Source organism: Ciona robusta, chromosome 11 (genome assembly GCF_009617815.1).
Source record: "Ciona robusta chromosome 11, ASM961781v2".
Taxonomy (NCBI): domain Eukaryota; kingdom Metazoa; phylum Chordata; class Ascidiacea; order Phlebobranchia; family Cionidae; genus Ciona; species Ciona robusta.
In genome coordinates, this window is record NC_143245.1 from 5,587,052 (window position 1) to 5,602,471 (window position 15,420).

Sequence of the window (15,420 nt, forward strand, 5' to 3'; positions counted from 1 at the left end):
GTTTTAAGTAAAGGCACGAAATAATAAGCAGATTAAGTTTCACTCAAGTAGTTTAGTAAAGAAAAAAGTTCTTTAGTGATGATGTCACATTAGTAGCCTTAGGTGCTTGATAAGATTAAGCCTTTACTTATTTACTTGCATTAATATTTAGCTAGGCACACATGGTGGGACAGAGCGTGTTAATGTGAAAAGTAGCATTATTTCACATTTTTTTGACAGCGATTTTTGGTAGGGTTTAGATTTTTTAGTAGCAAAATTTTAAATTTTTTTAACAGCATATTTTGATAGGGTGTACATTTTTAATTAGCAGTATTTCAATTTTTTTACAAAGCGTGTGAATGTGAAAAGTAGCAATTTTTCACATTTTTTTGACAGCGATTTTTGGTAGGGTTTAGATTTTTAAGTAGCAAAATTTTAATTTTTTTTAACAGCCTATTTCGATGGGGTGAACATTTTTAATTAGCAGTATTTCAATTTTTTTGACAGCGATTTTTGGTAGGGTGTAGGTTTTTAAGTAGCAGTATTTCAAATTTGTTAATTTTGACAACGATTTTTGGTAGAGTGTAGATTGTAGATTCAAATTGTTTTAAGGGTGATTTTTGGTAGGGTGCAAATTTTTACAGCAATTTTTCACATTTCTTTTTTTAGACAGCGATTTTTGGTACGGTGTCAATTTTTTAAGCAATATTTCAAATTTCTTATTTTTGACAGCGATTTTGGTAGGGTGCTTTTTTTAAAGGGTAGTACAGGATTGCCAAAATGAAGATACAATTGGTAGCATGCGTTTTGTTTGTTGTCATGTTTAAAAACGTTGAATCAAGTAAGTTTGACAAGCAATAACCTTTGTGCTTACTTTTTAAACAAAATTAAACTAAAAATTCCGAAATATAATATTCTTCATAACCGAAACTTTTTTGCAAAAAAAATTAAAAATAAAATATAAAATTTATTTGCTAACTTTTTAAACAAAATTAAACTAAAAAATCTATAATATATTTATTGTTTTAAATAAAACTTTTTTTGCAAAATAATTTTTTTAATGAAAAAATTTTCACAAAAAAACTTTACACACAAAAAATATTTCACAAAAAAATACACTTAATTTACCATAAAATATAAACCTTTTACAAAATTGTTAAAAATTTTTACTATTTTTTTGTATTACAGTCTGTGCACCGAATAATGTATGTCGAACGCAACGAGGCACAATATTCCAGACAAACAGACTGATAACCAATCGTGAACGAAGCGACAACAGGGGCAGGGCTTGGTATATACAAGCTAACCCTAACCCATCAAACTTTATTATGGCTTTTAAGGTGATATATGTATTATAGAAATTTTCAGAAATGTTAAAGAAAATGTATATTATAGATATTTTTAGTTATTATAGAAAAATACATATTATTATGCAACTTTTTTTTAAACTAGAATATTATGGAAATTTTTAATCCGGACTGTTTTTCAATAAAATTTTTTTGCAAAATTTTTTACGTATTTGATATGTAAAGTTTTTACGTATTTTTACGTATTTGGTTTTGCAAAAACTTTTCAGAAAAATAAGTTTAACAAACATCAGGAAATACAATACACGCCAGTTATTTAAAACATTTATGTTTAAATTGTTAATATAAAGTTAAACTTCTAATATAACAAAAGTGTGCATAAAGACATGACCTGTACAATATTGGAATATAGAACACTTCGTTTGTATAGAACTGCTTTAGGGCATTGTTATATGCCCAAACATATACAAATATGCTTTTTATGCTGCAAAATGGTTTGAACAAATTTGACAGCAGAAGAAGCAACTAAAAACAAAGAGAGCCTACAAAACTGCTACAAGACTGTTCAAGATTAAAACAAAATACATTATACGGTTTTCCTATGCTGCAAAATGATTTGAACGAATTTGATGACAGTAAAAGCAACTAAAAACAAAGTGAGCCTAAAAAACTTGAAGAGCAAAACAAAATACATTTAGGAGCTGAAAACACCGCTGTTCAAATACTTCTAAAGCTTATTACACTGTGTTTTAATTACACACTAAAACACTGTTGACTGTACACAATATAGAAGAATGTCCCTGCGTTTAAGTATTATGGTGGTTTATGATACGGAAATAGCAAAACAAGTACACGCTGGCACTGAGCGCTTTAGGCAGACTTGTATGCCAATCTCTTTCTAATATATCACAACAAGATATAAAATCGGAAAATGGGAACTTAAAATCTCATTTTACAAATAATTTACTGCAAAGTACTGAAGATAAGGTATATAGCCTATATAGAAAAATGCATTTGTTACAAATAGGTATTTTTTGATAAGATTTAGGTATATAAGCCATTAGGCCTACAAAAACAGTACCAAACTAAAAAAAGTCCAAAAACAATACAGTATAATATAAAACAATATAAATCAATTTCCTTATTTTAAATAAATTTACACCGATTTTTGAAAATTAATATATATATATATTCAAAATTTTACATGTGTATATAAAAAAAATACATATAGTGTATCAAAACTATATCCTTGTTAAGTCAATATTATAAGCCTAATGTTTTTATTTCAGAATTTCAACGCCACTGTACACTCACCTGTAATGCTTATTACATATTACAACAGAACAAGCAAAACGGTGCAATACCTATATGGTCCATTGGGTGACTTTGAAATTGTGAAACAAAATGCTATGACAATTATAATATATGTTCCAATTCGCTCAAGGAATCCACCTGAGTTTCTAATGCATTACTATAGTAAGTAAACAGTTTTTTTTAATCATTTTTTTGGGTTTAATTTTATGTATAGTAGGGAGGGGGAATATGGGACACCTTTTCATTCAATTTTCTTGCCCCATTTGGTAGTAAACAAAGAACATTCAAAGAAATATAAAACCGTATTCTAATGACTTTCATAGACTGTTGTGCATTGTTTAAAACACAATCAAGATATTTGGATATTATGTGCAAAAGGCGTCCCATCTTCCCCCCAACCTACTATATTAATTTTATGTGGGTTGGTGTCACTTTGGATTTTTTTTATTAAGTCATATTTAACTGCCATTTAATTATCAACAATACAACTTTGTTAAGTGTTTAGTTCAGAAATTTTAAACTTTTATAAAAAAATAATATATTATTAAAGTAATGAAAACTAGCAACACACAATATAAAAAAGTATTAGCCTAGTATACAAAAAAATGTTTCTGTAAGCCCAAAAAACAAATTTTGAATCCTAAATTGAGAAAATGCATTAACATAATACCAGAACTCCAGTGTCTCGTTTTGACTAATTTTTTGACTGTTCATAAGACTTTCACAAATATTTTTAAAAATTTTCTTAAAATAATAACAAAAACTATTTTTTAACCCCATTTTTTAAGGTGGTTGTGATATTTTGACAACGACACAAAACCAGTTCGTTTACCCTCCAACGAGAGAAGCCAATATTACAAACACAGCAGCAAAATGCTGGATTATACATCCATTTAATACAAGAGCAAGGGAAAGAATTTATTTTAGCTTCAGGAATGTTCTTTTGGACCATGGCCAAAAAGTGCAGGTGAGGATATAATACATATACATAAAATCATGTATACAAAAAAAAAAAAAAAATATATAAAAGTATGAAGTATTACAAAAAAATATTATCATGATGCAGAATTAGTTCATTTCCCTTTAGTTTTTACTTTATCTTTTTACCAAATTTTTAATAAAAATTATCAATTTTTTTTTCAGATGTGGGATTTACATACGTCTGGTTTTCTCGGCGAATTAACGGGTGTGACTTCTCACCACTTGATGGCATCAGAGTCATACCCGTCACAATTGGTCATGGTTGAGTTGGTTTGCGTATCGACCAATTGCAACATGCAGAAGACGCAAATGGCCGTCAACTACTACGGTACGTATTTTTACAACTTCTTTTCTATGCTTTACTGTTTCTATATTTTTTTTAAAAAATTAATAAAATTTTTAATTAAAAAATCGAAATTTGTGAATATTTCGTTATTTGGAAAAAAAAATTTGACTGTTTGATTATAATTATATAGAATAAAAAATTGGACTTTCTGAAAATATATTTGTTTTTTAGAATAAAAAATTCAGGAGTTTTTAAATGTTTCGTTTTTTTTTAATAAAAAATGTTACCGTTTTGAATAAAAAAATCTGACTTTTAAAATAAAAGATATAGAATTTTTTAATGGTCTGTTTTTTATGTAGAAAATATCTTGGACGTGTTATTACATACACATATATATATAATAGGGGTTTAAAAAATATGTTTTTTTACAGGAATGAACCATACGGACGTAAACTGCATTCATGTGAGTACATGTGTAATAAGTGTTCCTATATTTTTGTCCAAAATTTCAACAACAATTTTTCTTACATTTTTTAAATTAGCAAATTTTAAATTTCTTTTCGTAATTTTTCTTTAATTTTTTTTAATTTTTAAAAAATTTAATTTTTTTTTATTTATTTGTTTTTTTTCTAAAATAAAAGTTTTAACAAAAATTGCGTAAATTTTGTTACATTTTTTGGTAATAATTGTTTTTTTGTTATTTATATAAATTTTAATTTATTTTAGAATCAAATGAGATGTACATTTGAAAATGGGACCCTACCACAAAGTTACTGTAATGAACTTGAATGTCCGGCATTAGATAATATGCTCACTGAAGAATATGGCTTGGAGGTAAATAAATAAATTTACAAACTCTATATTATTTATATAAATATATACAAAAATCCAATTTTACGTCAGAAAATTGTTAAATAAATTCAGTTTACCTGAAATATCCTACTTTTTATTTCGAAACATAGTTTTTACGAAATTAAACGTTAACAGAATTTTTTACGAAATAAATTCTGTTAATATATTAATAATATTTCTCTTTTTCGGAACAAAATTTTTACCAAATTAAATATTTTTACAACGCAATTTTCCTATTTTGATAGTCAAATGAACCAGTATCAAGGTCTGGTGCTGTTACTACAAATAGCAGTGGCATGAGAATAAGCAAAGGGTGCAGAGGTGGGGTACGCTACTGCCGTTGCCCCAAAAAAGTCAACTTGCTATCATTCTGCCTTCCGAAAATCAAATGCCCAAAATGTAAGTATAACGCATGGGTGAAAAAATCGCTGCGAAAAACTGGTTAAAACTGGTTTAAACTGGTTTAAACTGGTACTGGCTGGTGGTTACTGTAATCAGAGGCTGCCACAGAACGGGAATGATTGATTAAGTTTCTAACATTTAATGAGAAATGCACTAAATACCAGAAAAACAACACAGCACTTATAACACATCAACTACATAGTTGAATGACAAGTATTCTGAAGGCCTTAAAATAGCTACAGTTCTACACTGTATAGTACCGTGGGGGAAGGTGGGACAACTTTAGCACATAATATCCAAATATCCTGATCATGTTTGAAACAATTAACAACGGTCTATGGGAGTTGTGAGGATACGGTTTCATAATTTTTGAATGTTCTTTGTTTACTATCAAATGGGACGAGAAAATAGAATGAAAAAGTGTCCCATCTTCCTCTATTCTATTGTATATCAAGAGTCAGGCATACATATGCAAAAAAACAGACCAACATTGGAGGTAAATGACATAATCTCGAAACCCATGCAACAAAATGCGCGAAGTGAAAACAAAAATATTTCAACTAAACGAAAAAAAAAATGTTTTGAAAAAACATTTCAAAAAAACAAAACCATATCTTCTGCCATTTTATCTAGTGAGGCAATGTCGCAACAAATGTAGGACAGCCAAGGAGATGTGCAGAAGTATATTTACAAACGAGGCTATTAAATTAGTATAGGGGTAAGAACCTAACATTGCAGCTTCCTTCTAACACGCATGAGGCTCTACAAGGCTGGCCGCGGTGACCTGCACCGAGATTTAATAGACCCTGAGGCTGATCTGTTTGTTAATGCCGCGTAAAATTTCACAGCACTAATTTGTACAGTACTATATCACATTTGATTTAATTAAGTCACCTGACAAGCGGAATTTAATAAAATATTAAATCAAATGGACATGTTATTTATTTGGTCATAAATTAATTCACTTTTATGAAAATTTTTTAATAAAAAAATATAATTGCTTTATATTGGGGGCTAACATTTGCTTCAAACTTATCTGTATTTTGGTAAATATTAAGATAAGAGTGTTTTTAGGCTGACGTTTTTTCATGCTAAAATATTTTAATAAAAAATTTTACAAAAAAATTTAAAAAAAAATTTACAATTATTTGGATTTGCTGAATAATATTTAAGGAGGCTGTCTTAAAATTAGCATAGTTTATTACAATAAAATTTAAATTTAACTGTTTTTCTACAGTGCCAATATGTGTGCGTCACTGCATGAAAATGAAAATCATGTGCGCAAGTATGCGGCGATTACCACCACAATTTCGGTTCCAAATTTTACTGTAAAAATCAAAAATTTTTGCTTATTCTTAAAAATAGAATCTAAACACAAATAAAAGCATTTGATTTTTTTTGTTTTTGTGAGTTTGTATATTTTTTCACGATTTTTTGACATTTTAAAATTTTGACAATTTTATTTTTTAAGTAAGGCTTTTTGATTAAAGATTTAAAACGCTTTTTTTGTGGTTAGATTTATTTTAAAGACGTTTTTAACAATTAAACTGTTAAAAAAAAACCACACACTGCCAATTTCACAAAATCCAATAATTTATTTGTTTGTAGCTGTTACCATGTGTGTCTGTTGTAAACTGTTTGTTTTTTATGTAATTTTTAAAATTTTAGCAGGTATTTGTTGGGCGTTTGTATGTTTTTCTCTGCACATATGCTGCTAAAATAATTGTAAATACAATCATATACTTTTGCTTTTGAACCAAAAATTGTGCGCTACCGTTTTGCTGCTATTTTTGCTCATATTAAAAAATAAACGCTTTTTACAAGTTAAAATGTTTTGATATTTTTCGTAAATCAAGTCTTAGGCAAAGGGTATCCGAAAAATGACAAGACAATTTAATTATTTGCTTGGAAAAGTACGAGGCAACAATTAGAGTAGCAATTAGATTTAAGGTTATTTAAGTTCAGATATAAAACTGAAAATTTATTTCAGTGCTGTAAACACAAAATGCAGAAAATTCAATTAAATGAAGTGTAAACTGTTTAAAATTAGGAAATATTAAAACTTCTTTTTAATTTATGTCTTTTTTCATAAAAGCGTGTTTGTATATGAGCTCTTATCACGCTAGGTGTAATAAATTAACCCTATCTCTTACATTAACACCATAAAAAAGTAATTTTTTTTATTATTATTTATTTTATTACTTTTGGACCTTTATGAAATAGCAGCATATTGGCTTTCATATGCATTCGTTTGTATAGAACCGCTTTAGGGCAAGTTTTATATGCTTAAATATATAAAAATGACAAATTTCCTATGCTACAAATTTTTTTTTTTTTGAGCAAAAGCAACTAAAAAGAATATATATATATATATAACTGTATCATTACAGTTATAAAAGTGCGCTATTAATCGTTAAAAACCTGATTAGGAAAAACGGGATACTATATGCTAACAGTATCCATCTTACCCCACAGTATTAAACAAAAAAAATATTTTTTTTATAAAAAATTCCAAACTTTTGATTTCCCGTATAAACTGTACAAAATGGAGTTGTAATTAAATAGCGGCATATTTGATTGACACCTAGTAATTACGTGGCGTGTCTGGCACACCTAGTGGTTGGGTGGTCTGGTATTTCGTCATTCCAGACACAGCGCAGTCCGCGTACGGAAATACAAATAAATGAAAAAAGCCAAAGGATTACGCCTTTAAAATGAATAATCAAATGATTGTCTGAAAAAACCACTAGACTGAAAGTATGAGGTGAATCAGTAAGCTGGATGTGGGATCACTGGGTTAACGGGCTGGAAGTTAAAAGTATATAATGACATCATACACTTATAAGGCCTATATTGTACACTAGTTCATTTAAAATGGTCGGGTTTTTTCTATAAAAGTTAAATCAAATAATACATTACATACACTGAAAGGTCAAGCTTTTTGGTTGTTTTTATAAAAGTTTAATCATATATAAGCATTACATACAATAATTTTCATTTAAATTTTGGTTGTTGATAAAGAATTATAAAGCCTTTTGAGTTTAAATGTTTTTATAAAAGTTAGATCATATTTTCAATACTTATATAAAAAAATTAATTAGATTCGGAAATTAAAAGCTTCAAGTTTGAATTTTTATTGAAAATTTAACAAAATAAAAAGATAAAAAAAGATAACTGCACATGTTTTAGTTATTTTTTGACCTATTTTTTACAAAAAGGATAAGAACCTTTAAATTATGCGATGCGTAACCAAAAATTTAACAAAAGAAAATATAACTGCACATATTTTAGTTACGCTTCTGCGGCAGTTTGTAAATATTTATAGAAGCTATAAAAAGTTATTTTCGTTAAGTTCAAATTGGGACAGGGTGCTGTCTTGTACATATACGGTAGCATAGAGTTTCTGATGTCTGGTCCTGATTACATTAAATGCCAAATAAATTATCAAAAATTAAAATCTGGAAATACCTGACCACAAGGTCTATTTACGAGAAACTATATATTGTAGCATAGATGAAACTTAGAGCTTAAAACATGTTCTGTGGGTAAATATAAACTTTATCCAAAACCAACATTGTGTATTCAATACAGAACTAAATGACTTTCGGAACAAAAAGTCACGAATAGGGAAATTTTGGGATTTTTTGTCGCACATACAGAATAGGTGATTACCATTGCAGAACGCTCACAACAAAAATGCAAAAAGAAATTTTTTTAACATTTCTTTTAACCCAAGGCTATTCGTTAATTAAAACTATGTTTTATCACAACTCAACAAAACAGTCCTAATTTACTTTACAAATTTTCAATATTTATATGTAAATTTTTTATTTACAATTTTCAATATAGGCCTTTACAGTTTTTAACAATTTTTGTTTCTATTACAGTTTTGCACTTTTATAAGTAAGCCTAGGAGATTAAACAGGTTTTTAAGCACAAAAATAACAACTGAAATATTTTAAACAAAAATAACAGTTGCCAAATAAATTTCAGAAAGCATACACTTGGTGAATTGGTTGGCAAAATTGAAATAATAAATCTTAACAATTTCTAATACATTTTTGAATGTTAATTGGTAAATCAAAGAGATTAAACAGTTATTTAAACACAAAAATAGCAGTCAAAATATTTTTGCAATTTCAGGCGCAGACACCCAATAATTATATGGCAAAATTAAAATAAAAAATATTTCCAATTTCCAATACAGTTTTTACTTTTAGGAAGTAAACAGTTATTTAAACACAAAAATTGCAGCCGAAATATATGCAATTTCAGACGTCAGACATGAAATAGTTAAAGAATTAAATATATATTCTGTGATTCATAATCATAATATTTAAGGGCGAGGTAGTTAAAATGTCACTGACTGTACTAGGAATCAAAGCTGAGTTATAAAACCACTTAAAATAGCCCAATTCTGAGGATTTTTACTTTTATAATTAGATCTGATGATTCATGATGCTTTATTATAATTACAGTGGGCAAAATTTAAAGTGATTATTATGAATGACCTTTTAAAATCGAGACTCCGGCATTTTAATAAGTGGTATGTCAAGTTTTTCTGCAATGTATCTAAACATAGGCAAGAAATTTATAAAGTTTAAATATTTGAAAAAATAGGTATATATATATATATATATATATATATTAGGTACATAAAACATAGGTCAAATTACTGTGTTTAACAGTTACTTAAAAACCACAGGCATGTTACTATAAAGCAAGATTTTTTAAAACATAGTCTGTATATCAGATTGTTTTTCACATAGTTATAGTAGGGTGGGGGAAGATGAAACACCTTTAGCACATAATATTCAAATATCCTGATCAAGTTTTAAACAATTAACAACGGTCTATCGGAGTCGTAGGGATTAGGTTTTCTAATTTTTTAAATGTTCTTTTTTTACTTCCAAATGGGACGAGACAACAGAATGAACAGGCGTTACATCTTTCCCCACCTTACTATAAATGTCAACCTAAAAACTGGTTTAACCAGGTTAAAACTGGATAACATACATTATTAAACAGCTAGAGATACTAATTAATTACAAAACCATGCTTTATGAATTCCAACACAGTTTCGGTATGCGACACTTCCTACTAAATAATAGGACACTTTTACAAAAATATCATTCTTGAGAAAATTTGTGACCAAAATTTGATAGCAAATGTTGTTTTTGAGAGAATTGTGACCAAAATTTGATGCGAAATATCATTTTCGAGAAAAAATTGCGACCAAAATTTGGTGGCATGAAAGTAAAGGTGTTCATATTATTACTGGTTTACATTTAATGGTAGGGTGGGGACAACAGACAGTCGGAAATTGGTTCTACAAGAGATAAGTATATACCGGTGCTTTGGCTTGGTATTTAAGTTCCTATGCAAGCGTAAGTGTGTGGTAACTGACTTAGAACTAATTTACAAAAACCAAAGCAGTCAAAAATTAAAAACAACCGAACAATTACAGTAAATTAAACAATTCTAAAAAGTTACAAATTAAAACTTTCTAAAAAGCATTTAACTTAAATAAATATAGTGTACAAGCTAAAAAATGGCCAAAAAGACTGAACACAAAACTGAACAATTACAGTTAAATTAAACAATTCTAATAAAATAAAAAACTTAAAATTGTTTAAGCTTTAAAAAAAGCATTTTAAATGGTGTACATCCTTAAAAGGCGAACAAAAAAATAAATACAAATTTTGCATAGCCTTTAACCCAAAAAGGGTGTGCATCTAAAAAAGTTCTCAAATTAATTAAATATCCTATGGCTTAAAACTAGTTTCAACATATTTATAAACTAAAAGTATGTCGGTTAACCAATAAAACCTAACCAACACGTTTATCTGCAAATATATTTACAACTCAAAACCACAAACTGCGAGTTTAAATGTCTTTGTAGTGCATGGTGGTGCCAAACGCCCATAATCAGATAAGCCTAAACAATTAAAACATACGTGCACAAACCAATACACCTAAAACATGCTTTTCTCAATTTTGCTAATTTTTTTTTTAATTTTTTTTTCCAAAAATTTTAAGATATTCTAAACTGTCCTTGCCCATGACTAGATAAGCCTAAACAATTGACAAGTACGTGTACAAAGCAATACACGTTCAACGTGCTTTCAAGAAATTAGATTCGCAAATTTGGCGTACATGCGAATTCATTAAGGAACTCATTGTAAACAATAGCAAACAAAGTTTAAATGAAACTACAGACATGTTTTTTATCAAAGGCAGTATTACTGTAGGGTAAAGTAGATATATTTACAGAATTAAACAACCATATCCTCATGACTTTAAAAAATCGTTTTAATTTGTTAAAAACACGATTAGAAAATATGGGTATTTTGTTGCATTTTATATACCACAAAATTGGGCGGAGTTACTACTAATAAAAATACTGATCTTCAAAAGCAATTTATTAAAAATTCACTAAAAATGGAGTAAATACCTAATCTTATATCAGTAGCAAACAAAAGCGAGTTTTTAAACTAAAAACTTCACCATTTTTATGCAAGAAAAGCTCGCGTAATTTAAAAAGTTTGTGTAAAAAACACATTTTTTTTATCTTTTTAGATTTTTTTATCTTTTCAGATTTTTTTTTAATTTTTACTTTTAACTTCCAGACTCACTAACCTGTTCTTGTTAAATTGAATTGCAAATCCAGTCATTGGCTGCATGGCTCTGTTGGTGAAAGTGAGGTCCATGAAGATTTCTTTCTGTCTTCGTTGGAAAGTTCCTTTGAGTTCCAAACCTTTGGCAGCAGTTGCAGCAAGCCAGATCTGAGGGAAAAGGATTTATATATAGATCACGAAATTCACGATGGCACATGGCAAATTAATGTAGTTTAAATGGAAAAGGTAAAGTGCGTGGCACATTTAGTGGAAGCAGAAAAAGGTTTTATATATAGATCAAGAAATTCACTGTGGCATAGGGCAAATTTATGAATTGCTATGGGAAAGTTAAAGTGCGGAAATAAACTGTGCAAATAAATCATTGAATTATTCGCGCGTTTCTTTTTTGTTAATTTTAAATATTAATGCATTTTTCAGGTTAAATTTAGTCATAAAAACATTTTGTGGAAATAGTTTTTATATTAGCGTACTTATTTCAGTTAAACAATTAATTACTACACAGAAAAAATGCATTTTAAGTACATTATTTTATTTTAACTACAAATTAAACTTTCAACTTTAAAATGCAATGTAATACAAGCCTAGGTAGAAGTAAGGGGTTAAGAAATGGAAATTCAGAAATAATTGCCTAAGGATACTCAGAACATTTGTACAAATGCGTTATAAATGCGACCACAACAAACAAAATATACAATGCAAAACGCTCTTGGCAAAAATGGACAATATTTGAGATGCAAAAATGAAGAAAAAAATTCACTTGGATTTTTAAACTTTATTATTATAATATTTTATATTTATATATTTTTAAAAATTGTACCAAAATTTGTAACACAATTTTGTCATTTTTGTATCACAATTTTATCGCTTTTTGGAAAAAGACTAAAAACAATTATTATTTATATATTTTCCATTTATATATATATATATGGAAATTTAAATTATATATATATTTGGAAAAAATCATGCTTTTTTCGAATAAAAAATTTACTACAATGGGCAAACATAATTTTTTAACTTTGGCAAAAAGTTTAAAAAATGTAAAAAAAATTAATTTTTCAACACATACCATTAAAAATATCATGCAATGAATTAATAACTTTTACCCAGCTTTGTTTATTTAATAAATGCCGGTAATGAAACATGAAGTGGGAGAAAACCGAGCGTAACTTTTAAAAAATAGCTTGAGGGTAAAAAAAGGTTACTTGAGGCAAAACACGTGGCTTGTGGCTAAACATGCGGCTTTTGTAGGAAATTAAAAACTTTCGGCTAATTCAGTGTGAAGATACAAGAGTTATTTTGAGAATAAGGGGTCAAAATCGCATACTTGAAATTCAAGTTAAGATTGGGGTTTTTAAAAAATGTGTTGTTTTAAATTCAAGGTATAATTTAAGGGACCTGATTTAAAAAAAAAATTATCTCAATATTTATATTTTGATATTTGTGTGACAGAATGGGCAGAACTGTTTGTTAACTACACTGCGTTCTCTGCATTTAACCATTAAAGTCTTTGTATGATTGTATCTATATATATATATATATATATATATATACATAGATAATTTTGCACTTTTCGCACCAAAAGCATTTTTTAATATATTTCCATCGAAAAACAGCAACTTTTAAAAAGGGGAATATTTTACCCCAAAAAAATAAATCAAAAAATCCTTTTTTTTTCTATATTTTAAACATAATTTTAATCCTAACCTGCTTTTACCTTAAAATTGACATAAAACAAAAATTGTTTTGTTTTTTGGACATATTTCTTTTTCTAACCTGCTTGGGAGCTGCATAGGACCCTCCGGGCTGCGAAAAATCTAAACCCAGAAGTGAATTGTCCATACCTTGCGCTGGTGGTGCCCCCATGGGGTTGGTCATGGGGTTCGCCATTGGGGCTCCTGGGGCTGGACCCCCCATCATTGGGGTGGGCCCACCCATCTAAAAGAAAAAATAGTATGTTAGGAAAGTTTGGATTAAAACAGTCTAATATTGCTGTTTTATTTTTGTGTTAAAAGTTGTTAGTTGAATATAGTGTTAAAAACCGCTTTTTAATTATTTTGCTAAAAAATTGGTGTGTTGAAATATAAGTAATAACATTTTTTTTGTTTATAATTAGTTAATATAGTGTTAAAATCTGTTTTTTGTGTTTCTTGTGCTAAAAGATAGTATGTTAAAGAAATGAAATATAGATAAAAACAGTTTTTTGGATACTTATCTATGCTGTAAAGTGATTTAAACAATTAAAAAAGAATAAAAAAAAAACTATTTTTTTATATTCTGCCGTTAAAATTAATCAATAAGGTTTCTAATGTTTGGCGAATAAAACTCAAAATTAAATAATATTACACCGATACAATATAACGAAAGTATAACGTATATATATATTAGAGTTGGGAAAGATGGAACACCTTTAGTACATAATATCTAAATATCTTGATCGTGTTTTAAACAGTTAACAACGGTTTATGGAAGACATGACCATAGGCTTTTATAAATTTTTGAACGATCTTTGTTTACTACCAGATAAGACGAGGATATAGGATGAAATGGTGTCCCATCTTCCCCACCACACCCTAAATAATATAAATTGATAAATAAACGTCACCCACCAGGTAGTCAAGCCCCCCAAGTTGGTCCATGGGGTTGGAAGCGATCGGGGCAGCCATTGGGGTTTGTACGATAGCGGGGCCCAGGTCTAACCCAAGCAGGTCACTGACCATCGCGTCTTGGGCAGGAATAACCTTTGAAAACAAATTATAACTGTTGCAACAAAAAAATGGAATAAAATACAAAAATAGGAAAAAAATCGACAACAAAAAAATTGCAAAAAAAGATGAAATAAAATTTATTTCGTCTCTTCTGTCCAGTATAGAAAAACAGGAGAGTTTATAAAAGCGAAAAGACGGGTAGTAACGGTAAAAAAAACAGTTGTTAAAACACGCTTTTTAATAAAATAGAAAGAAATAATGTTTTGGATAAAAGGCGTGACCATTATAAAATAGGAACTCTAACATGAAAGTTTTGCAACTAATTTTCACAATTTTACGTTTACAGTAACGAATTGTCAGTTTAACGACGTTTTATCGTTTATCAACAACTGTTAAAAATAATACCTGGGGTGCTTGGGTGGGTGAAGCCACATCTGCCTCCACAGCGCCACCTTCTGGGGTCCTAAATATAGAAATACAATAAAAATTAATATAAATAATATAAAAATAAAAAGCATTGTTATTAAAATCAGGCAGTTGTGTAACACCACAACTTTTATAAAATATTTGATATTTCCTACACTGTAACAGTGGCGTAGCTAGGGTAAGGGGCCGTGACTCACAGTTTTTCCGAAATATTCAATAAATATTGGGGAAAGTACGAAGAAATAGCATTCTACGTGTTTCGTGGCTATAACTTACAGCCAAAGTTTTGAAATTTATTTAAAGTTAAAAACTTACATTGCTTTATGAAGTGACTTGCGCATGGCTGCTACGCCACGTTCGCCCTCAATAAATGAGCTTGGTGGTTTATGATATACAGAAGCAAGTGATGCTATATGACATATCAACTCATCTAGAAGGGTGGGCTCAATCAGGTCGGTCTCTTCGGAAATCAGAGGCTTTTCAGCAAGAACTACGTCCTGAAAATAGTTTGTCAGTTATAGTTATTGAAT

General features: G+C 28.8%; 2 protein-coding genes across 3 annotated transcripts in view; one reads left to right on the forward strand and one right to left on the reverse strand.

Moving 5' to 3' along the window:
• Window positions 1–15,420, reverse strand: part of LOC149728705 (AP-1 complex subunit beta-1-like) — a 41,914-nt gene that overhangs the window by 17,898 nt on the left and 8,596 nt on the right. The window contains exons 14-18 of the mRNA XM_089888282.1: window positions 15,206–15,387; window positions 14,870–14,927; window positions 14,366–14,497; window positions 13,533–13,694; window positions 11,761–11,906 (exon numbers count right to left, since the gene is read on the reverse strand). Of these exons, the coding sequence (XP_089744408.1) occupies window positions 11,761–11,906; window positions 13,533–13,694; window positions 14,366–14,497; window positions 14,870–14,927; window positions 15,206–15,387 (680 nt within the window). The remainder of the gene's footprint in view (window positions 1–11,760; window positions 11,907–13,532; window positions 13,695–14,365; window positions 14,498–14,869; window positions 14,928–15,205; window positions 15,388–15,420) is intronic.
• Window positions 588–6,951, forward strand: LOC149728709 (uncharacterized). 2 transcript variants are annotated; one of them, XM_089888298.1, is made up of 10 exons: window positions 588–820; window positions 1,168–1,319; window positions 2,576–2,762; window positions 3,389–3,567; window positions 3,744–3,909; window positions 4,299–4,330; window positions 4,594–4,701; window positions 4,965–5,118; window positions 5,755–5,839; window positions 6,359–6,442. In XM_089888298.1, exons 1-9 carry the CDS (start codon window positions 760–762, stop codon window positions 5,835–5,837), a joined length of 1,122 nt encoding a protein of 373 aa, XP_089744424.1. In that variant the 5' UTR covers window positions 588–759; the 3' UTR covers window positions 5,838–5,839; window positions 6,359–6,442. The 2 variants fall into 2 exon arrangements, with proteins under 2 accessions (XP_089744424.1, XP_089744423.1); XM_089888297.1 differs by lacking the exon at window positions 5,755–5,839 and having other exon boundaries at window positions 589–820; window positions 6,359–6,951.